Raw genomic sequence first — 23,318 nt, forward strand, 5'->3', positions numbered from 1 at the left:
CGGCTCCTGCTCGCAGCAGAGCAGGAGCTGAGGGTCATTAGCATACCGCTTGGATTCTCTCGTATCGGATACAATACGCTTGTCTGACGCCGGCCTAACCAGGAAGTGCTCTCCATCTTATCCTATCAGCAAACATTTCTTATCTACATGCTAACCTCTTCTATATGCTATGCTGTCCTAAGCTTATCCTTATACTATATTCACATTATGCTCGAGTCTAACACATTATGTCCTCTCTATTACCATAATACACTATATCACATTACATTAGACACACATTACTTCACATATAAAACTGCACAACGGTATTCACATAGTGCATCTGTTGTCTTCAGGGACAGTAACAGGATAAGACAGTCGATATACCTACAACTAAATCCAGGAGTTCTCAAGAAGCAAGGCCTCCATGTCTATTTTAGGCCACCTTCAGATAGGGCAGCTGAGTCTGTTGACAGGTTCCTACAAAAGTGCCATTTATCAAAACAAAACCTCGTTTGTCTTATTATATACTTCACATCCTGTTCCATCCAGATGTGTCTGGATCCCAGAATTCCAAGCGGCGGAAGTTCATCGACCTCCATATTGGGACACCCAAGTGATGAGTGTCTCAATATGGAAACTGCTGATGGTACCAGCCTCTTGCACGGTACCACCAGCGGAACACCGTCGCACGACACACACACACTGTATACGCCATACGCACCACACACACACGAATACACTGTATATGCCGTACCCACCACACACACACACACACACACTGAATACGCCGTACGCAACACACACACTGTATACACAGTACGCAGCCTCTTGCACGGTAGGACCAGCGGAACACCGTCGCAAACACACCGCCGCCGGGATCAGCCGAATTATTCACTGACCGCTGCCATCTTTGTACAGGAAGAGTGCATGCACAGTTTTAATGTGACAGCTGCTACCTGTCTGCACAAAGATGGCGGTGGTCTGATTTAAGAAGACAGCACAGTGGTGGAGAGAGAGCAGACAAGGGGGAGAGCACATGGGGTATAGAGGTCAAAGAAGAGATTACATGAGAGGAGAAGACAGCAGATGGGGAGAGAGAAAGTGCACAGGGGTGAGAGAGACAGAGCACAGAGAGGAGACAGCTCAAATGGGACAGCACATGAGGGGAGAATACAGCACATGAGGGGAGAACACAGCAGACAAGGGGGATAGCACATGGGGTAGACAGGTCAAAGAAGAGAGCACAGAAGTCAGCACATGGGGAAAGAGAGAGTGGATAGGTGGGTGAGCACATGGGGGGGAGAGATTCTCAACGCTGCAAAGCCTGCCCCCATTGTGACATTACCGCCTCCATCTAATTTAATATATTCCCCTTAAGATTTCCGAAAACTGATACATTTGAAAAGCAAATCCCCGTTTGTATAACCTGCAAGCGCATTGACAGCTTGGGAACGTGTGTATTTTTTTTTTTTATCAAAAGCAACTTGACCTGACATTGACTGTGCGCCTTGCTGGTGAATTGGCCATCAATCGTGTCATAATGTCCCTATCTCTTAACAACAGATGGATTCTTCGCTGTGTCACACTGATTGATATTGAAAAGACGTGATCCTTTTTATCTTCAAGTTGGCTTATCTTTTACTTTTCGGTGTCCCTTTTTTTGACACGAGATGAAGTTGTTTGACAAACAATGAATGGAAAATTTTACAAGTTCTCTTGTAATATATTTAGCAGTGTTGAAAAGATAAATTATCCATACTATACACAGAATTCACTTTTTATAATTTTCCTCTTTCAAAATCAAGAATGAATGTAGTTAGACATTCAAAAATATTGACCTCTATTTTATTCTATTCCTATCTGTATTCTTTGGTCAATCAGCTGCTTCCGGTGTCAGCGGTGGCTGGGCCTGCTCAGTTAAAGAGCTACACAGCACAACTCCACCAATGGAATAGTGGCAGCACATCAACCCCCTAGGTACTGCATACCCGCCCCCTAGGTACCGCACATCCATCTCCTAGGTACGGCACATCCCTATGTACCGCACATCTGCTCCATAGGTACCGCACATCCGACCCCTAGGTACCGCACATCCATCCCTTAGGTACCACATAACCGCCCCCTAGGTATCACACATCCCCCTATTGATGTGAATAGGGGTTAGATATGCAATACCCGTCCACAGACACTGTACATTCGACGATTTTGTGCTGTGCAGCTCCATAACTGAGCAGTTCCAGCCGCTGCTGACATCAGGAACAGCTGATCAGCATAGGGGCCGGGTGTCGAGCCCTTGTTGATCCGACACTGATGACCTATCCTTAGAATAGACTACTAAGGTTAAAGTCCTGGACAACCCCTTTAACACCAATCATAGCTGATCACTGGAGTGTGCAGTAGGATACTCTGTGATCTACTTATCAGGGTATACTTTTAAAACAGAAAAATGCTCCAATATCAAAAAGCCTTAAAATGTACCTATTAATTCAGATGATTTTTCAGATTAAACTGCTATGTGTGTGTAGAGTACTATAGATGAAAAATAACACTATTTCTGGCCATTATGTGGCGTGTATCCTGCATTTTTCACCAGTTTTCCTTCAGCATTCTCTTTCTCTAATTTCCAGTTGTCACTGAGCAAGTAGAAACACACTGCTACAATAGCTCTTATACACATTACACACAGATAAGAGAGATTCCTGTCTTCCATGTTCAGAAGCAGAAGAATTGAGAACATTGTACAGCAGTACTGAGCAGTGTAGCTGTGAATTCCCCACTGGGGTTAGATAATCAAATGCTAGAAATCAATACCCCTTTGTGTGTATTCACCTCTTTATGATATGCTTCTTTAATTAGCCTGTTAGGGTTATGGCTTGTTCACAATCATCAATAGGAAAGGCCAGGTGATGCAAATTTCCCAGCTTTATAAAAACCCAGCCCCATCTAACCTTGTGCCAAAAAACATAAGCCATGGGTTCTTCTAAGCTGCTGCTTAGCACTCTGAAAATGAAAATGGTCAAGGCCCACAAAGCAGGAGAATGCTATGAGAAGAAAGCAAAGCATTTTCAAGTTGCCCTTTCCTAAGTTTGCAATGTAATTAAGAAATGGCAATTAACAGGAACAGTGGAGGTCAAGATAAGGTCTGGAAGACCAAACAAAATTTCAGTGATAGCTGCTCGTAGGATTGTTAGAAAGGCAAATCAGAATCCCTGTTTGACTGCAAAAGACCTTCAGAAAGATTTAGCAGACTCTACTATTCAGAAGCAACCAAACAAATATGGCCTTGATGGAAGAGTCAGACTCATCACAAAAAAACACTCCTGCATCCTGACCATATAATTCAGCATCAGAAATATGCAAAAGAACATCTAAACAAGCCTGATGCATTTTGGAAACAAGTCCTGTGGATCGATGAGGTTAAATTAGAACTCTTTGGCCGCAATTATCAAAGGTACAGTATGTGTGGAGAAAAAATGGCACAGAATTTCAGGAAAAGAACATCTTGCCAACCATTAAGCGTGGGGGTGGTCAATCATGCTTTGAAGTTGTGCTGCAGCCAATGGCACAGGGAACATTTCATGGTTAGAGGGAAGAATGGATTCAAGAAAATTTCAACAAATTCTTAATGCAACATAACACCATCTGTAAAAAAGCTGAAGTTGACAGGAGGACTTCTACAAATGGATAATGATCCTAATCACGAGTCAAAATCTCCAAAATAGATGACCTCAAAAGGCACAAGCTGAAGGTTTTACAATGGCCCTCACAGAGACAGGTGCAGAGATAGACCTAACCACAGACTAGGAGATGACAACTCTGACCTAAACTGTCTAAAAGGCCGACGAGTTGCTTCACATTCCGCCTAAAGAACCGGAGTACAGATCAGAGTGTGAATTATCTACATGAAGAGAAGTGAGCTGAGAGCAGGAAAGATTCCAAAGTGAGTAAAATAAATAATGAAAAAGCAAACAAAGAATAAAGCAAGTACTGTTAGCAAATATACAGCCTACTTCTTAAACAGAAGATAGGTGCAAAGTATAGCAAAGAAACAGCAAAGTGAAAACCCTTAGCGGGAGTATCACAGATTGGCTCCAATCATCAACAAAATGGCAGAACATCCAAATTTATATAAATACCAGCAGGAAACACCAGCAGGGGACAGAATATAAAGCTGTACCCAAAAGGTGATAGGCAAAATAGAAAACACCTGTGTTAAACTAAGCAGACTGCAGCCAGAAAAGCAGAACCCAAACACCGAGAGAAAAGGTTGCTCAGTAAAAAGAGAAGCTGACCACAGAACACAAACTCAGGGGATCAAATCCAGGAGCTTGACAGAAGTAATAATAATCCAATTACATGATATGGCCTGCCCCATCACTCCCACACAGGTTTCACTACGTTGCTTCTTCAGGGAGATAGATTTTACCAGATTTTTAATAACAAAAGATGGATTTAGGAGGCAAGGATAGGAGAAGTGGATCAAAAGCAGAGAAAGAAGGACATTTCTCTTGCAAAATATGTTACAACGTTTATTATATTTGCTTGTACTATTCATTTAATTAAAGATTGTTGAAATGAAAGTGACAGTAGTTAAAGGGGTTGTCCTGTTATGTGATATTGATGACCTATTCTTTGTACAGGTCATCAATATCAATTCGGTGGGAATCAGCCTTACACCACCCCCCACCCATCAGCTGCTAGCAGCCCTGGTGGCTTAATGTAGACAATGAGTGTGTGAACAGCTCGGCTCTCCTCAATGAGTAACTGCCACTCTCGGATGCTGTTGATCATCTCCTATTTAAGAGACCTTATAACAGTTGATCAATGAGGGTGCCAGGCGTCTGTCACCAACTGAACATATATTGATGACCTATCGAAGGTTCGCACAAACCGATCTTATATTGATGACTAGTGTTGAGCATTCCGATACCGCAAGTATCGGGTATCGGCCGATACTTGCGGGTATCGGAATTCCGATACCGAGATCCGATACTTTTGTGGTATCGGGTATCGGTATCGAAACAACATTAATGTGTAAAATAAAGAATTAAAATAAAAAATATTGCTATACTCACCTCTCCGACGCAGCCTGGACCTCACCGAGGGAACCGGCAGCGTTCTTTGCTTAAAATGCGCGCGTTTACTTCCTTCCGTGACGTCACGGCTTGTGATTGGTCGCGTGCCGCCCATGTGGCCGCGACGCGACCAATCACAGCAAGCCGTGACGTAATTTTCAGGTCCTGAATGCCTAATTCTAGGCATTCAGGATTTTAAAATTACGTTCCGGCTTGTGATTGGTCGCGTCGCGGTCACATGGGCGACGCGACCAATCACAAGCCGTGACGTCACGGGAGGCAGGAAACGCGCGCATTTTAAAATTACGTCACGGCTTGTGATTGGTTGCGTGCCGCCCATGTGACCGCGACGCGACCAATCACAGCAAGCCGTGACGTAATTTCAGGTCCTGAATGCAGAATTAGGCATGACGTAATTTTAAAATGCGCGCGTTTCCTGCCTCCCGTGACATCACGGCTTGTGATTGGTCGCGTCGCCCATGTGACCGCGACGCGACCAATCACAAGCCGGAACGTAATTTTAAAATCCTGAATGCCTAGAATTAGGCATTCAGGACCTGAAAATTACGTCACGGCTTGCTGTGATTGGTCGCATCGCGGCCACATGGGTGGCACGCGACCAATCACAAGCCGTGACGTCACGGAAGGAAGTAAACGCGCGCATTTTAAGCAAAGAACGCTGCCGGTTCCCTCGGTGAGGTCCAGGCTGCGTCGGAGAGGTGAGTATAGCAATATTTTTTATTTTAATTCTTTATTTTACACATTAATATGGATCCCAGGGCCTGAAGGAGAGTTTCCTCTCCTTAAGACCCTGGGAACCATCAGGGATACCGTCCGATACTTGAGTCCCATTGACTTGTATTGGTATCGGGTATCAGTATCGGATTAGATCCGATACTTTGCCGGTATCGGCCGATACTTTCCGATACCGATACTTTCAAGTATCGGACGGTATCGCTCAACACTATTGATGACCTTTTCATGGTCCGCACCAACCGATCTTATATGGATGACCTATCCATGGTTCGCACCAACCGATCTTACATTGATGACCTATCCATGGTTCGCACCAACCAATCTTCTATTGATGATCTAATCATGGTTTGCACCAACCAATCTTACATTGATGACCTATCCTTGGTTCGCACCAACCGATCTTATATTGATGACCTATTCATGGTTCGCACCAACCGATCTTATATTGATGACCTATTCATGGTTAGCATCAACCGATCTTATATTGATGACCTATCCATGGTTCGCGCCAACCGATCTTATATTGATGACCTATTCATGGTTAGCATCAACCGATCTTATATTGATGACCTATCCATGGTTCACACCAACCGATCTTATATTAATGACCTATTCATGGTTCGCACCAACTGATCTTATATTGATGACCTATTCATGGTTCACACCAAACGACCTTATATTGATGACCTATTCATGGTTCGCAGCAACCTATGTTATATTAATGACCTATCCATGGTTTGGACTGCTCTTTTAAGTATTGAACTTTTTCACAGTTACATAATATAACCCTCCTATTTAGAGTCTTCAATCTCTGGTTATAAAATGGAGCTCACATGGTCTTTAAATTTCAGTGCAGATTTAATTTACGATGTAAAATAAATGCTGGTATTTAAGAGATGAATGAACATTAGCTTTATGGTTTCCCTTTCTTGAGGGCTTTGCAGAAATAGCTAATCTTTCAGCAGCTTCTCCCTTTAGACGGAACATTCCGAAAGTGCCTTGTCGCAGGGGTGTTGATTTCCTCTGTAACAGAGGGCTTTGTAAGTCACATGATATTTGCAGAAATACTTTTGCGCCTTTCATCGTACTTTAATATGTTTCATTTTTCTGTACTTTTTGATATATCACCGAATACCATTGGAAATCGCAGCTGTGAAAGTATTTTCAAGAGCGGCCAAATCATCCATAGGTTTCTCGGTCACAAGTACTTACCTACACTATTTGCTGGCATACAGTGACATTACACAGAGCCCTTGTTTATATTATAGGGACGCGAATGGACATTGGAGACTTCGATTGATCTTTACTTTAGCGGAATGTTCATTTCAAAGGACAACGGAAACGTCTGAAATAAAACTGATGAGGACGGTATCTTTGCAGCATCAAGACTGGAGAGCATGTCATTAACTCATCATTTTCTCACCGTCACATCCCAGCTTCTGCTCGCTGTCGAGCCTGCGAGCAATGAAAACGGCTTCATTAAAATTCATAGTCCGTGAAACCCATATTGGATACAATTTTGTACACAAAACAAATTTGGGCATTTTATCTGATACATTCTTACAGTACACTGAACACTTCAATACGCTTATTCCTCAGAGATATAATGAGCTGGGATGTTATATATCACAGCTCGGTGTCACTCCGCGGGTGAACAGGGAATCAGTAAAGCCAGGAAACACCACAACGCCCTTATGTGTGCCCGGGAGATACGCAGCATAAAATTGAAATTCTCAACTGGAACAATGAATTCGTTTTTGTCATACGGTGCAGTTTACTCAATTGAATGTGAGTAATTTAAATAAAAATGAAATGTACCATTAAAATAAGGAATAGGACATATTTATTACATTTTTTAGCTCTTATCTGGGGCATAATTAGCAATCATGGTGGCACATACAAACATAGATTGCAACCACTTTCAGCATTAAGTGAGTTCATAAAATGTTTTCTATTAATTCTTTGGACCCAGACTGATCTGCAATCTATTACCCATTACTCATAATCTACAGTAATCAATAATTACCCCCCAACTTTGAGAGGAGATGACCCCCTTACGTTTCTGGTCTCCTTAGAAGATGCTATGTCTACTACCATTTGGTCATACCCATGGTTAGGCTTAGAGTTCAGCAAATAAGTCAGATAGACCTTTTAATCAAACCTGATTGGCACTACGATTATAAGAAGTAACATAAGTGCTTAATCAGATGTCTGTTTTTTTCACATCTGAGAAAAACGGTCTAAATTTCATCAGTATTGATCAAAGTTTAATCTGAGTGTCATCAGAGTGTCAGCAGAGTATCATCAGAGTTTAGTCCTATTTTCTTCAGCTTTTCTTTGATGGTATAATTCTTAGTGATGAGCGAGTATGCTCATTACTCGAGTTTTCCAAGCATGTTCGGGTGTTCTCTGGGTATTTTTGGCATGCTCGGAGATTTAGTTTGTGGTGCTGCAGCTGCTAGACAGCCTAAATACATGTGGGGGCAGCCTGTTTGGTAGGGAATCCCCACATGTATTCAGGCTGTCTAGCAGCCACAAATCATGCAGCTGCAGTGACACAAACTAAATCTCCGAGCACGACCAAAATACTCGGAGACCACCAATGCATGCCCCGAAAACCTGCGTAACAAGCATACTCACTCATCACTAATATTTATGGTATATTTTACACTGATCCTAAAACTATTATTTGGGATCACTCAGAATGGAGCACTCTGTTGCCTTCTCATAGGTTTGGGCACCAAACAACAGATTATGGATTCTGAGTTCTTGGTGCCCAGACAATCAGAGTTATTTGTCCCCTTTACAGTTATGGCAAAATTGGGTGCAGATCACACTCCCCTACTCTTGGACTCAAGGATAAACATAACAGAGGAGGACATAGAGTAGAGCCTCTTTCGATAGTTGAGCGGAACTCAACTGTCTTCATTTTCCTGTGCATTAGCTACATTTTCCTCTACTAGGGTAGCACCCAAAACACATGAGAATCCCAATCTTTAGGACCATGAGTCTGATATGACTAAAAAAAACATACACCTTGGTTAGCACTCCATCCTTGCAGCTCTGGGGTCCTGGGTTCAAATCCGACCAAGGACAACCTCTACATGGAGTTTGTATGTTCTCGTGTTTGCGTGGGTTTCCTCCGGGTTCTTCGGTTTCCTCCTGCACTCCAAAAACATACAGATAGGGAATTTAGATTGTGAAACCCAAACTGGACAGTTATGATGGTGTCTGTAAAGCACTGTGGAATATCTTGGAGCTATATGTGACCATAATAAATGATAATATACCTTAGATGGCTGTTGGCCAAATGATGGTAGCTATCTTGGCCATCTCTCCTATAGCTCCAGAAGCACTCATTGTCATGTATCCTCCATGAGAGAGCCACTGCCGGAAGAAAAGAATTGGCAGTCCAAAATCATTTCCCCGACAATCAATTGTCCAGAGTCCCCATACTCATTAGGTTGTCGAATAAACCCATGGATGGGATCAGCTGAAGTATGTCTAATGTGTATGGGGGGGGGGCTTAACTTTAGGTTCTGCATGTTTTTCTTTAATCTTAGCAATTGTAATCACAACCCTTCAAATTCATAAAAAAAAACACAACTAAAGTTATAAATTGAAATTATTGTTGGTGCATTGTGAAATATGCCTTCACGATTTACCAAATGGCTCTGCTTGAAATTGCAATTACCCCAATCCTTTTTTCAATAGCAATAAACAAAATCCAAAGCCATTGATCTAGAAATACCATAAGATGTGGCATCAGAACAATGCAGCTGAGCTCACAAGCCCTGGCAGAACTTGATTCCTATCCAGCTAATTGACAATCCATATTTTTCCAAGTGACACTTTTCATTTGCCGTTATGCATTTTTTTTCCGCATCCTCGCGATGAATTACCCTTTTTAATTATACAACAGCCTATTACTTTGCATGTAATTTACTGACATATTTATTGCTTAAGCAGCTTAACACATTTATGTCCGCGAGCCTTATGTAGATGAGCTAAATCTGTGCTTGCCTTGTGGCTATTGGAGTATTGAGTTGTTTATAAATGTTTTTAGTAGATTAACGCGAGCATTAAACTGTGCTGATTGCTAAAGGATTCCCAACAGATCACATAATCGGGAAAGAATCCTCAAAAATGAGAGTTTCTAAAGCTTCATCTATTGGATTTACCATAGATGGTAAAATTGTTTAGGGGATTTGTTATGATCCTTAGTGGCCGAGGATCACAAAACGGACTAGCTAAGTTAATGAACATCGAAACGAGCTCTAGGGAGGTGGTAACTGGACTGACCGCAAACCTGATCCTAACCAAACACAATAAAGGTAGCCGGTGAACGTGCCTAAATTCCTGGATGTCTCGACGCAGCCTGAGAAACTAGCTACCCCTAGAGGGAAAGTAAGACCTCACTTGCCTCAGAGAAATAACCCCAAAGATATAGAAAGCCCCCAACAAATAATAACGGTGAGGTAAGGGGAAAATACAAACGTAGAAATGAAAACAGATTCAGCAAATGAGGCCCGCTAATACTAGATAGCAGAAGACAGATAGGGAACTGTGTGGTCAGTAGAAAACCCTATACAAAATATCCACGCTGAGAATACAAGAACCCCCACACCAACTAACGGTGTGAGGGGAGAAACTCAGCCCCCTAGAGCTGCCAGCAAGCGAGGAAATCACATACTAGCAAGCTGGACAAGGACTAATAACCAACCAAGAAACATATTGAACACTGGTGATCAAAAAATGAATAAACAGAAACTTAGCTTCTCTTGAAGAGACTGATAACGAAGGAATGCAGGAGAGCTCAAAATAGCACTGAATACATTGACAGCAGGCAACAACTGAAAGTCCAGGTGAGCTAAATAGGAAACCAACTACCAGATAACGAGACAGCTGATCCCAGCCACAAACCTGCAGAAAGACACAAAGAGCCACCAGAGGGAGCCCAAAGACAGCACTCACACAGTACCACTTGTGACCACAAGAGGGAGCCCAAAAATAGAGTTCACAACAGTACCCCCCCTTGAGGAGGGGTCACCAAACCCTCATCAAGACCCCCAGGGCGATCAGGATGAGCCACATGGAAGGCATGAACCAAATCGGCCGCATGAACATCAGAGGCGACAACCCAGGAATTATCCTCCTGACCATAGCCCTTCCACTTAACCAAATACTAAAGCCTCCGTCTAGAAATACGAGAATCCAAGATCTTCTCCACCACGTACTCCAATTCGCCCTCAACCAGCACCGGAGCAGGGGGCTCAACAGAAGGAACCACAGGCACCACATACCTCCGCAACAAAGACCTATGGAACACATTATGAATGGCAAACGACGCTGGGAGGTCCAAACGAAAAGACACCAGGTTAAGGATTTCCAAAATCTTATAAGGACCGATGAAGCGAGGCTTGAATTTAGGAGAGGAGACCTTCATAGGCACATACCGAGAAGACAGCCATACCAAATCCCCAACACGAAGTCGGGGACCCACACCGCGACGGCGGTTGGCAAAGCGCTGAGCCTTCTCCTGTGACAACTTCAAATTGTCCACCACATGGTTCCAAATCTGCTGCAACCTATCCACCACAGAATCCACCCCAGGACAGTCAGAAGGCTCAACCTGACCCGAGGAAAAACGAGGATGAAAACCAGAATTGCAGAAAAAAGGCGAAACCAAAGTAGCAGAACTAGCCCGATTATTAAGGGCAAATTCGGCTAATGGCAAAAAAGTCACCCAATCATCCTGATCAGCAGAAACAAAACATCTTAAATACGTTTCCAAGGTCTGATTAGTTCGCTCGGTTTGACCATTCGTCTGAGGATGGAAAGCCGACGAAAAAGACAAATCAATGCCCATCTTAGCACAAAAGATCCGCCAAAATCTGGACACAAACTGGGATCCTCTGTCAGACACAATATTTTTAGGCATGCCGTGCAAGCGAACCACATTCTGAAAAAATAAAGGAACCAAATCGGAGGAGGAAGGCAACTTAGGCAAGGGCACCAAATGGACCATTTTGGAAAAACGATCACACACTACCCAGATGACAGACATTCTCTGAGATACTGGAAGATCCGAAATAAAATCCATGGAAATGTGCGTCCAAGGCTTCTTCGGGAAAGGCAAAGGCAAAAGCAAACCGCTGGCACGAGAACAGCAAGGCTTAGCCCGAGCACAAATCCCACAGGACTGCACAAAGGAATGCACATCCCGCGACAAGGAAGGCCACCAGAAGGACCTAGCCACCAAATCTCTGGTACCAAAAATCCCAGGATGACCTGCCAACACCGAAGAATGAACCTCGGAAATAACTCTGCTGGTCCATCTATCTGGGACAAACAGTCTCTCTGGTGGGCAAAGGTCAGGTCTATCCGCCTGAAATTTCTGCAGCACTCGTCGCAAATCTGGGGAAATGGCTGACAAAATCACTCCCTCTCTGAGGATACCAGCCGGCTCTGAAACTCCCGGAGAGTCAGGCACAAAACTCCTAGAAAGAGCATCAGCCTTCACGTTCTTCGAACCAGGCAGGTACGAGACCACAAAATCGAAACGGGAGAAAAACAACGACCAACGAGCCTGTCTAGGATTCAGCCGCTTGGCAGACTCGAGATAAATCAGATTTTTGTGATCAGTCAAGACCACCACACGATGCTTAGCTCCCTCGAGCCAATGTCGCCACTCCTCAAATGCCCACTTCATAGCCAACAACTCTCGATTACCAACATCATAATTCCGCTCGGCAGGCGAAAACTTTCTTGAAAAGAAAGCACAAGGCTTCATCACAGAGCAATCAGAGCTTCTCTACGACAAAACAGCCCCTGCTCCAATCTCAGAAGCATCAACCTCGACCTGAAAAGGAAGATAGATATCAGGCTGACATAAGACTGGAGCTGAAGAGAACCGGCGCTTCAGCTCCCGAAAGGCTTCCACGGCCGCAGGAGACCAATTAGTCACATCAGAACCCTTCTTGGTCAAATCCGTCAAGGGCTTAACCACGCCAGAAAAATTAGCGATGAAGCGACGGTAAACATTTGCAAAACCCAAGAACTTCTGAAGACTCTTAACAGATGTAGGCTGAGTCCAGTCATGAATAGCCTGGACCTTGACTGGGTCCATCTCAATAGTAGAAGGAGAAAAAATAAAACCCAAAAAGGAAACCTTCTGTACTCCGAAGAGACATTTTGAGCCCTTCACAAATAAGGCATTAGCACGCAGGACCTGAAATACCATCCTGACCTGCTTCACATGGGACTCCCAATCATCAGAAAAGACCAAAATGTCATCCAGATACACAATCATAAATTTATCCAGATATTCTCGGAAGACGTCATGCATGAAGGACTGAAACACAGAAGGAGCATTAGAGAGTCCAAAAGGCATCACCAAGTACTCAAAATGGCCTTCGGGCGTATTAAATGCTGTTTTCCATTCATCCCCTTGCTTAATACGCACAAGGTTATACGCACCACGAAGATCTATCTTGGTGAACCAACTGGACCCCTTAATCCGAGCAAACAGATCAGACAATAATGGCAAAGGATACTGAAATTTGACCGTAATTTTATTTAGAAGACGATAATCTATACAAGGTCTCAGAGAACCATCCTTCTTGGCCACAAAAAAGAATCCTGCACCAAGAGGGGAGGAGGATGGACGAATATGTCCCTTCTCCAAAGACTCCTTTATATAACTCCGCATTGCGGCATGTTCTGGTACAGACAAATTAACCCCTTCCCGACATGTGACGGTATAGTACGTCACATGTCGGGACCCCCGCTTTGATGTGCGCTCCGGCGGTGAGCGCACATCAAAGTCGCGACATGTCAGCTGTTTTTTACAGCTGACATGTGCGCGCAATAGCGGCGGGTGAAATCGCGATCACCCGCCGCTATTAACTAGTTAAATGCCGCTGTCAAGCGCAGACAGCGGCATTTAACTACCGCATCCGGCCGTGCGGCCGGATATGAGCGCATCGCCGACCCCTGTCACATGATCGGGGGTCGGCGATGCTCCTCCATTGTAACCATAGAGGTCCTTGAGACCTCTATGGTTACTGATTGCCGGTGGCTGTGAGCGCCCCCCTGTGGTCGGCGCTCACAGCACACCTGCATTTTAGCTACATAACAGCGATCTGATGATCGCTGTTATGTAGCAGAGCCGATCGGGCTGTGCCTGCTTCTAGCCTCCCATGGAGGCTATAGAAGCATGGCAAAAGTAAAAAAAAAAAGTTTTTAAAAATGTGAAAAAAATAAAAAAAACATAAAAGTTTAAATCACCCCCCTTTCGCCCCAATCAAAATAAATCAATAAAAAAACCCAAAAACCTACACATATTTGGTATCGCCGCGTTCAGAATCGCCCGATCTATCAATTAAAAAAAAGCATTAACCTGATCGCTAAATGGCGTAATGAGAAAAAAATTCGAAACGCCAGATTTACGTTTTTTTGGTCGCCACGACATTGCATTAAAATGCAATAACGGGCGATCAAAAGAACGTATCTACACCAAAATGCTATCATTAAAAACGCCAGCTCGGCTCGCAAAAAATAAGCCCTCAACTAACCCCAGATCACGAAAAATGGAGACGCTACGAGTATCGGAAAATGGCGCAATTTTGTTTTGTTTTGTTTTTTGCAAAGTTTGGAATTTTTTTTCACCACTTAGGTGAAAAATAACCTAGTCATGTTAGGTGTCTATGAACTCGTAGTGACCTGGAGAATCATAATGGCAGGTCAGTTTTAGCATTTAGTGAACCTAGCAAAATAGGCAAGCAAAAAACAAGTGTGGGATTGCACTTTTTTTGCAATTTCACTGCACTTGGAATTTTTTTCCCGTTTTCTAGTACACGACATGCTAAAACCAATGATGTCGTTCAAAAGTACAACTCGTCCCGCAAAAAATAAGCCCTCACATGGCCAAATTGACGGAAAAATAAAAAAGTTATGGCTCTGGGAAGGAGGGGAGCGAAAAACGAAAACGGAAAAACGGAAAAAGCTCCGGGGGTGAAGGGGTTAAAAAGTCGTCCCTTAGGGAACTTACTACCAGGAATCAAATTTATAGCACAATCACAATCCCCATGAGGAGGCAGGGCACCGGATCTGGGCTCATCAAATACATCCTGGTAGTCCGACAAAAACTCAGGGACCTGAGAAGGAGTGGAAGAAGCAATTGACACCAAAGGAGCATCGCCATGAATCCCCTGGCAACCCCAACTTGACACAGACATAGCTTTCCAATCCAGAACTGGATTATGGGCCTGCAGCCATGGCAGACCCAAAACGACAACATCATGCAAGTTATGCAGCACAAGAAAGCGAATCACCTCCTGATGTACAGGAGTCATGCACATGGTCACTTGAGTCCAATACTGAGGCTTATTCTCAGCCAATGGTGTAGCATCAATTCCCCTCAGTGGAATAGGGAATTCCAAAGGCTCCAGGACAAAACCACAGCGCCTGGCAAACGACAAATCCATCAGATTCAGGGCAGCACCTGAATCCACAAAAGCCATAACCAAGTAGGATGACAAAGAACAAATCAAAGTAACAGACAAAATGAATTTAGGCTGTATAGAACCAACGGTGACAGTTTTAGCGATTATTTTTAAGCGCTTAGAGCATGCTGAGATAACATGAGTAGAATCACCACAGTAAAAGCACAACCCATTTTGACGTCTATGACTTTGCCGCTCAATTCTGGTCAGAATTCTGTCACATTGCATAGACTCAGGTCTCTGTTCAGAAAACACCGCCAGATGGTGCACAGATTTGCGCTCCCGCAAACGCCGATCAATCTGAATGGCCAAAGCCATTGAGTCATTCAGACTTGCAGGCGTGGGGAACCCCACCATAACATTCTTAATGGCTTCAGAAAGACCCCCTCTGAAATTTGCAGCCAGGGCACACTCATTCCATTGAGTAAGCACCGACCATTTCCTAAATCTTTGACAATACACCTCTGCTTCATCCTGACCTTGAAAGAGGGCCAGCAAAGCCTTTTCTGCCTGGTTCTCAAGATTAGGTTCCTCATAAAGCAGTCCAAGCGCCAGAAAAAACGCATCCACATTCAGCAATGCAGGATCTCCTGGCGCCAGGGAGAAAGCCCAATCTTGAGGGACGCTACGTAACAAGGAGATAACAATTTTAACTTGCTGAGCGGAATCACCAGAGGAACAAGGTCTCAAAGATAGAAATAATTTAAAATTATTCTTAAAATTCAGAAACCTAGATCTATCTCCAGAAAACAACTCAGGAATAGGTATTTTTGGTTCTGACATAGGACTATGAACAACAAAATCCTGAATGCTTTGCACCCTTGCAGCAAGATGATCCACACTAGAATTCAGACTCTGAATATCCATGTCTGCAGCTGAACTCAAAACCACCCAGAGATTAAGGGGATGAGAGAAGCTGGACAAACTGCAGCAAAGGGAGAGAAAAAAAAAATTGTACTCAGGACTTCTCTTATCCCACTTCTGCGATGCATTAAACACTTTTCGGCCTGCTGTACTGTTATGATCCTTAGTGGCCGAGGATCACAAAACGGACTAGCTAAGTTAATGAACATAGAAACGAGCTCTAGGGAGGTGGTAACTGGACTGACCGCAAACCTGATCCTAACCAAACACACTAAAGGTAGCCGGTGAACGTGCCTAAATTCCTGGATGTCTCGACGCAGCCTGAGAAACTAGCTACCCCTAGAGGGAAAGTAAGACCTCACTTGCCTCAGAGAAATAACCCCAAAGATATAGAAAGCCCCCAACAAATAATAACGGTGAGGTAAGGGGAAAATACAAACGTAGAAATGAAAACAGATTCAGCAAATGAGGCCCGCTAATACTAGATAGCAGAAGACAGATAGGGAACTGTGTGGTCAGTAGAAAACCCTATACAAAATATCCACGCTGAGAATACAAGAACCCCCACACCAACTAACGGTGTGAGGGGAGAAACTCAGCCCCCTAGAGCTGCCAGCAAGCGAGGAAATCACATACTAGCAAGCTGGACAAGGACTAATAACCAACCAAGAATCATATTGAACACTGGTGATCAAAAAATGAATAAACAGAAACTTAGCTTCTCTTGAAGAGACTGATAACGAAGGAATGCAGGAGAGCTCAAAATAGCACTGAATACATTGACAGCAGGCAACAACTGAAAGTCCAGGTGAGCTAAATAGGAAACCAACTACCAGATAACGAGACAGCTGATCCCAGCCACAAACCTGCAGAAAGACACAAAGAGCCACCAGAGGGAGCCCAAAGACAGCACTCACACAGTACCACTTGTGACCACAAGAGGGAGCCCAAAAATAGAGTTCACAACAGGGATTATTAGAGTCCGGTAATGTATTTCTTAAGTTTGAGATATATCCAAACAAAAATGGAGGGGCACATCTTATTTGGGATTTTATTACAATTAAATGTTAAAGTGAACCTTTGAATGGATATTTTAATTAAACCTAAGCTTTCATTCATTTTCTGCCGCTTCACTGATTCTGGAACAGTTTTTCTTTTTCTTTTATGTCCCCCCGTTCCAAAGTTATGCCCCCTTTAATAAATTTTTCATTCAACTAAATGGGTGTACACCACAAAAATTCTTTGTGGGTGTTTGCTTTTCCTCCCTTGACACCGACCAATGAAAACACAGCCACGCCCCAGAGGGGTTTTGTGGTATAGACCCAGTTATTGAAGGGAAACGTTGCATCTTTATTACCTGGGGAATAACTTTAGAACTGAGAGGCACAGAAGAAAAAGAGAAACTGTCCCAGAATCAGTGGAGAAGCAGCAATTGCAGGAGATACTCAGTTTAAATCAAATAAATTGTTTTCTTTAAGCTTGCCACTAGTAATAGGTAGGGAAAAAGGCAGTTGCATACTATTTGCTTCTGCATGTTAGCACATTTTATAACATGAAAGTGCGTAACAGATGCAGATCGATTCAAATTTTCATAAAAAAGTCAATACAACATGTTCATTATTTTGGTTGTTGGGGGAAGTTATTGGAAACCTAAAACGTTGGTCATGAGAAGTAACAGATGTTCTCCATTAGGCATACAACAATTCTAAAAAAAAATAAAAAAATTAAAATAAAAAATAAATTTACTCCTCCATAACCAAATAGCAAAACAGAAGTTTATTGTTTGCTATTGGTGTATGGAGGAATAAATTGCTTTAGTAACTCCTGATGAGTGCTGTCATAATTGTTTATTGACAAATACATTTTTGCCTTATTTTTTTTAATTTGTCACTCTCACTCTTGAGTGTGATGCAGACATTTGTGCGTTTTTTCATAAAAAAATAGTCAAAGATGTATTTTTGCATTGCTGGGATTACTGTATAACAAGCATATACATTTTATATTCGGCTTGGTAAAATCTAATCCATACCCTTAAGGCCACGTGCATATGTTCAGTATTTGGTCAGTATTTTAATTAAGTTTCTGTAAGATAAAACTAGGGGTGGAAAAATCAGAGGAAATGTATAATGGAGACACGAAACCAGTTCTGTATTATCACCAGCTCCTGGTTTTGGCTTGCAAATACTGATGTAAAAAACTCTCCAAATACTCAGAGTGTGCACGTGGCCTACGAATCAAATGTCAAACAACCCAAAATCCTTTGACCTGACATTTATGGAGCACGCAATTCTCAGACTTGCTGAATAGACCATCTGGTTCCAGAAAAGATAGACAGATAATTCAAAATCTTCAGGAACTCATGTACTCATACTTAGTAGACTAAAAGTTCTGACATTAGAATTGGAAAGTCTACTTTTGTTCGATTCTTCCATTGTCTGCCATGTTGTCTACCAGAAATTATTGCATGGACAAAAGGACATGTCTACCAGAAATTATTGCATGGACAAAAGGACAGTTAGGGCTCATTCAGACGTCCGTTTTTTTAATGTACAAGAAAAATTGTCCTAATTTCATCAGTGATTTTTTTTCCAGGATTTCATCAGCATTTGGTCCAAGTTTCATCAGTTTTTCTCGAATGAGAAAAAGAAAATAAAGATTTTTCCCCTTCTCCTATCGAGCAGTCCATGATGGCATTGAAGTGCTGTCCAATTTTTTATTGGACCTATAGACTTGCTTTGATGATTTTAATCTGGGACCTAGATCAATATCAGACATGTCTCCGTGATTTTACTGTGACCTCACAAAACTTGGACATGTGACAGTCCCATAGACCACACTAGGTACGAGTGCTATCCATCAAAAACACAGATAGAACGTATGTGGAAAAAACAAATGTCTGAATGACTTCTTAGATTTGATAGGCCAGGATATAAGATGGAAGCAGACTGAAAATTGACTGCATCTAGCATCATGGGTGTATTGTCACCCACAAAATGTTTTTTGTTACTTAATGTAAAACATTATAGTAGCAGGAGCACATGAGCTCCATATAAGATGTCTCTATGGTGCAATTTGGTTGTGGAATACCTAAGACTGTGGGACCTTGGGCAATGTTCAACAAGGGAACACCAAGCACAATTGGGTCCTATGGGCAAATTTGTATATGTGAGGGGTAAACTGCTCACTCTCTGGGGTTGTTTGACCCACAACCAAGAAATCAAGTATTGACAGTTCCTCCAGTACCATCCCACCATACAGAGAAACAGATGGGACAATAGGAGTAGTAGGCTGAGCTGCTGCTGCAAGAAAATTCAGAAGACGTTGTACAGGATTGACCATGCCGTGTATTCTCAATGTGTTTCGAAGTTGTACCAACTTCTTCATAAGGGGACCAACAATATTGTGAATATTTTGATTCTCCTGGTGAAGAAGTTGGTCCCACGCATTGAGAATGCACGGCATGGTCAATCCTGTACAACGTCTTCTGGATTTCTTGAATTACATCAGCAGCACAGACTACTATTCCTATCCTCACACTTCTTGCAATTGCCTCAATTGCCAGTCTTCCTACTGTCATGGACCTCCCATCTGCTAAAGTCATCTGGCCTCTAATGTCTGTAAAAACAAGGTGTGGCCATATCTATTTATATATAACAGGTAGCTGACTGTAATAGTTAAGCCACTCAACATCTAATCGATTTTAAATTTGGCATTATTTTTTAAATAAAACGCCCCAATAATGTTTTTCTTTTTTATTTTAGCACTTCAGGGAGCACTTAGATAAACTTTCAGCCAAAGAGATTGGAATGCTGGACAAAGCACTGAATGAAGCCTTCGATTTGCTGAATGAGGTTAGTATTGTATTTGTGGCACTTTCATAGAAAATATTGATGTTATCTTTTATCTCATTCACATCTTTGACTTTTTTTTCTCTGTAACCTGGTGTCTTAATATTAACATAAGCATACAGCTATGGACTGTTACACTGACTTTATTTTATTTCGAACTTATTAATGGAAGCTCTTTTGGCCTTATTTTATTTTTCTCTTTCCTATATAGTAAGTGGAGTTGAACAAAATGATTCATAAGAACTTGATCCAACTGGCTACGTTGGTAGTCCGTAGCTGCCAGACTACAACCCTTCAAACCTTCTCCTATCTGCCAAAATCCTTGGCTCCTGTTCTGATTAGTAGGTTCAGCACAACATCATCGATTCGTCATGTGTCTACTAATCTACTAAAATTCTTGAAAAATATAATGTTACAGATTATTGGTGCTAGATTCTGCGATGGGGCGTTTATCCAGGGAACTAATCTGATATGTTGTATTGAGTCGGGAAAGAATATTTTCCCGTAATATGGAGCTATTAGTGCTTGCCCCATGGCGTTGTTGCCTTCCTCTGGATCAACATGTTAGGCTATAGGTTGAACTCGATGGACTTAACTCTACCTTCATTCTTAAAAATGATGAAACTATGAACCAGAAGAGACATCAGGTATATCGGCAAGTAGTAAGAAGTTTGTAGTGCTGCAGTCAGCAACCATGGACTACCGACATAGCCAAGGGACCAGGGTACTGTGATCTTTTTTTGGTCAACTTTAATAGTAGGAATTGTTAGCTAACGCCTTTTGGGCTACCAAAATTATGGCTAGATCCTCATCGGGAGCTATATACTTGAAAACCTCAAACTGCAACAAAGTTCTCAGATGCAACATTACCATAGTCCCAAATGCTAATTTCCAGACTCCGCTCTACCAAAGTTCCTTTATTCTTTAAATCAATATTTCTAAAATAATGGTAACTTAATTGAGTTGATAAAGAGAAAAACAAAATTTGATGCCCAATAGGAAATCACTGATGCAGTGTCCCTGACAAATGTTTTCGATTTTGCTTAATAGTATAAAGTCTTTATAGTCCATTTGATAAGGGACAAAAAGTATTTTGAGCCTTTATCGTAAGGACAGCAGGGCGCTAGATAAATGCCATCGAATGTACAATGCAATGTAGTTTTCAAAACACTCAGGAGAATGGCTGCTTATGTGGTCTTGTATAAAAGGGAACATCTATTAACCTCACTACATGAAAATCCTTAAAATGAATCTGTCTCCCAGTTTAGGCTTCCTTATCTGAGAGTAGTATCAAATAGAGACAGAGACCCTGATTTCAGTGATGTGTGGGCTCTTTACTGTGGTTTTGGATTATCTGCTGCAGCTCTGCTAGTCCTTGCAGTGATGAGCTCCGGCTGTGTGGTCCTCGAAATTCAGGAGATATGTCTAACTCCACCCCCCATACCAGTGAGTGACAGCTCTCTGCTCTCTGCTCGCACTGTGCATTGTAAAAAAGCTGCAAATCAATGTTGGGGGTAAGGATAGGAAACTGTAAGTGACCCAGAGTTTTTTCACATACTATTTTCTTCTTTGAGATGTAGTAACTAGAGTTGAGCGAATTTTTCAAAATTCGATTACGATTACGATTGGCAGCGTATTTGCAATATTCGCCGAACATCATTGGAGTTAAGGGGAGTAGAAATCAACGAATATGTTCAGAATCGATCGTCAAACATAAAGTCGGCACGAATTGGTTAACAATATGACACGAATATGGCAAATTCAGATTCGGTGACCGATTCTGAACATATTTGCTCAACTCTACTAGTAACAAAAACCTGGTGACAGATTCCCAGATTTTATATTCAACATCTAAAACATGTAAAGACGCGTTAAAAATTTATAAAAGTTATCATGATGTAAAGATGAAACACCAGAAAGACATTTTCTAACATGTTTACAATGACCTACTGAAAATGTCTTCTGTAGCAATCCTTGAAGTTAGACCCTTGTAAATTTCTTATTTGATGTATCCTTAAATCATTGTGAAAGAACCTCAGCACGGAAATAGACGAATGCAATGATTTCTACTTTAGTTATTTGAAATGTATTTAATCTACCAACAGGAATAACATGCATCATCCAACATATTGTGATGGTCTTTTTCGAAGACATCTTTGAAGGAAAGAGCCATTCTGGTGCATGCAAGTAGAGTCGCGGTCCTCTACAAGTACCAGTCAGTCTCTCTCCTCCAAAGATGTCCTTAAAAAACACCTTTGCGTAAGTCAGAATGTTGGGTGACAGCTCTTTTTCCTGTTGATCAAAAAAACTTGAAACAGCTGAAACAAAATCCATCGCATCCGGCTATTTCTGTGTTGACGTCCTATGATGGTAGCTATGGTGGACTTGGATTTTTTAGGGCAGTGGTACCAGCCATACTCCATCACATACACCACTGTGAAGCACACAAACATAAATGTGAAGTAGCAGAGCCCAGCAACGTAGAAGATTTAATTATAACCAGTGGTTCACAGTAATGGTGTAGCAGAATAGAGTAGGTCCAGCATAGTCTATTGGTTTACTAAGTAATAATGAGTATGCAAACTACGTAAATACTGACCTGAAAGATAAGCACTAAGTTACAGTGGAAACCATAATGGAGAAAGATAGCTGCAGGGGAAGAAAGAATCAAAGCCCGGCACTGGAGCCAGGAATGGTAAGTTACGGAATTTGTGAGACTTGCAAAGGATTTTTTTTAACAGGTTACAACAAATCCTAATTTATTGTACTTACGAACAATGGGGTCCATCTACTGCCCAGTAATCTTGATGGAAAGAGTAATACTGAGAAGAAAGCTATTTTTCCTGTGAAATAAAATAGAATTCTGATAAAAATTTACAGTGCTAGTACTGTCAATTTGTGGCATTGCTAAAGAAAATATTAAAATGCTCATTAATATTTATGTTTTGAAAAGATATAAGTCCTAAAACAGTTCATTAGAATATGGCTCTGCCAACATAAATCACACTTTAAAGAAACTTTTAAGAATTACGCTGCTATTTGAACCCAGATTACGTGATAATTTTCAGCCTCACCAGCCTGACTGTAGTATAATCTACAGTATAATCTGGCTACCATTTCACTTAGATTAATTGCGTATGTTATTTCTTTGCAGTTCAATCGCACGGGAGAAGGAAGTATCTGCAGTCAAGCCATAATGTTAATTGCTGACGGAGCGGTTGACACCTATGATACAATATTTGCCAAGTACAACTGGCCGGACAGAAAGGTGAGTTAATAGATAAGGA

The 23,318-nt window shown here is 42.0% G+C and overlaps 1 protein-coding gene across 3 annotated transcripts in view; it reads left to right on the forward strand.

Annotated features, from left to right (window-relative positions):
- CACNA2D3 (calcium voltage-gated channel auxiliary subunit alpha2delta 3) overlaps nt 1–23,318 on the forward strand; it is a 1,029,735-nt gene that overhangs the window by 420,116 nt on the left and 586,301 nt on the right. For all 3 annotated transcript variants that reach the window (XM_077278410.1, XM_077278408.1, XM_077278409.1), the window contains exons 10-11: nt 19,945–20,034; nt 23,186–23,299. In XM_077278410.1, the coding sequence (XP_077134525.1) occupies nt 19,945–20,034; nt 23,186–23,299 (204 nt within the window). The remainder of the gene's footprint in view (nt 1–19,944; nt 20,035–23,185; nt 23,300–23,318) is intronic.

Source organism: Ranitomeya variabilis, chromosome 8 (genome assembly GCF_051348905.1).
Source record: "Ranitomeya variabilis isolate aRanVar5 chromosome 8, aRanVar5.hap1, whole genome shotgun sequence".
NCBI classification, from domain to species: Eukaryota; Metazoa; Chordata; class Amphibia; order Anura; family Dendrobatidae; genus Ranitomeya; species Ranitomeya variabilis.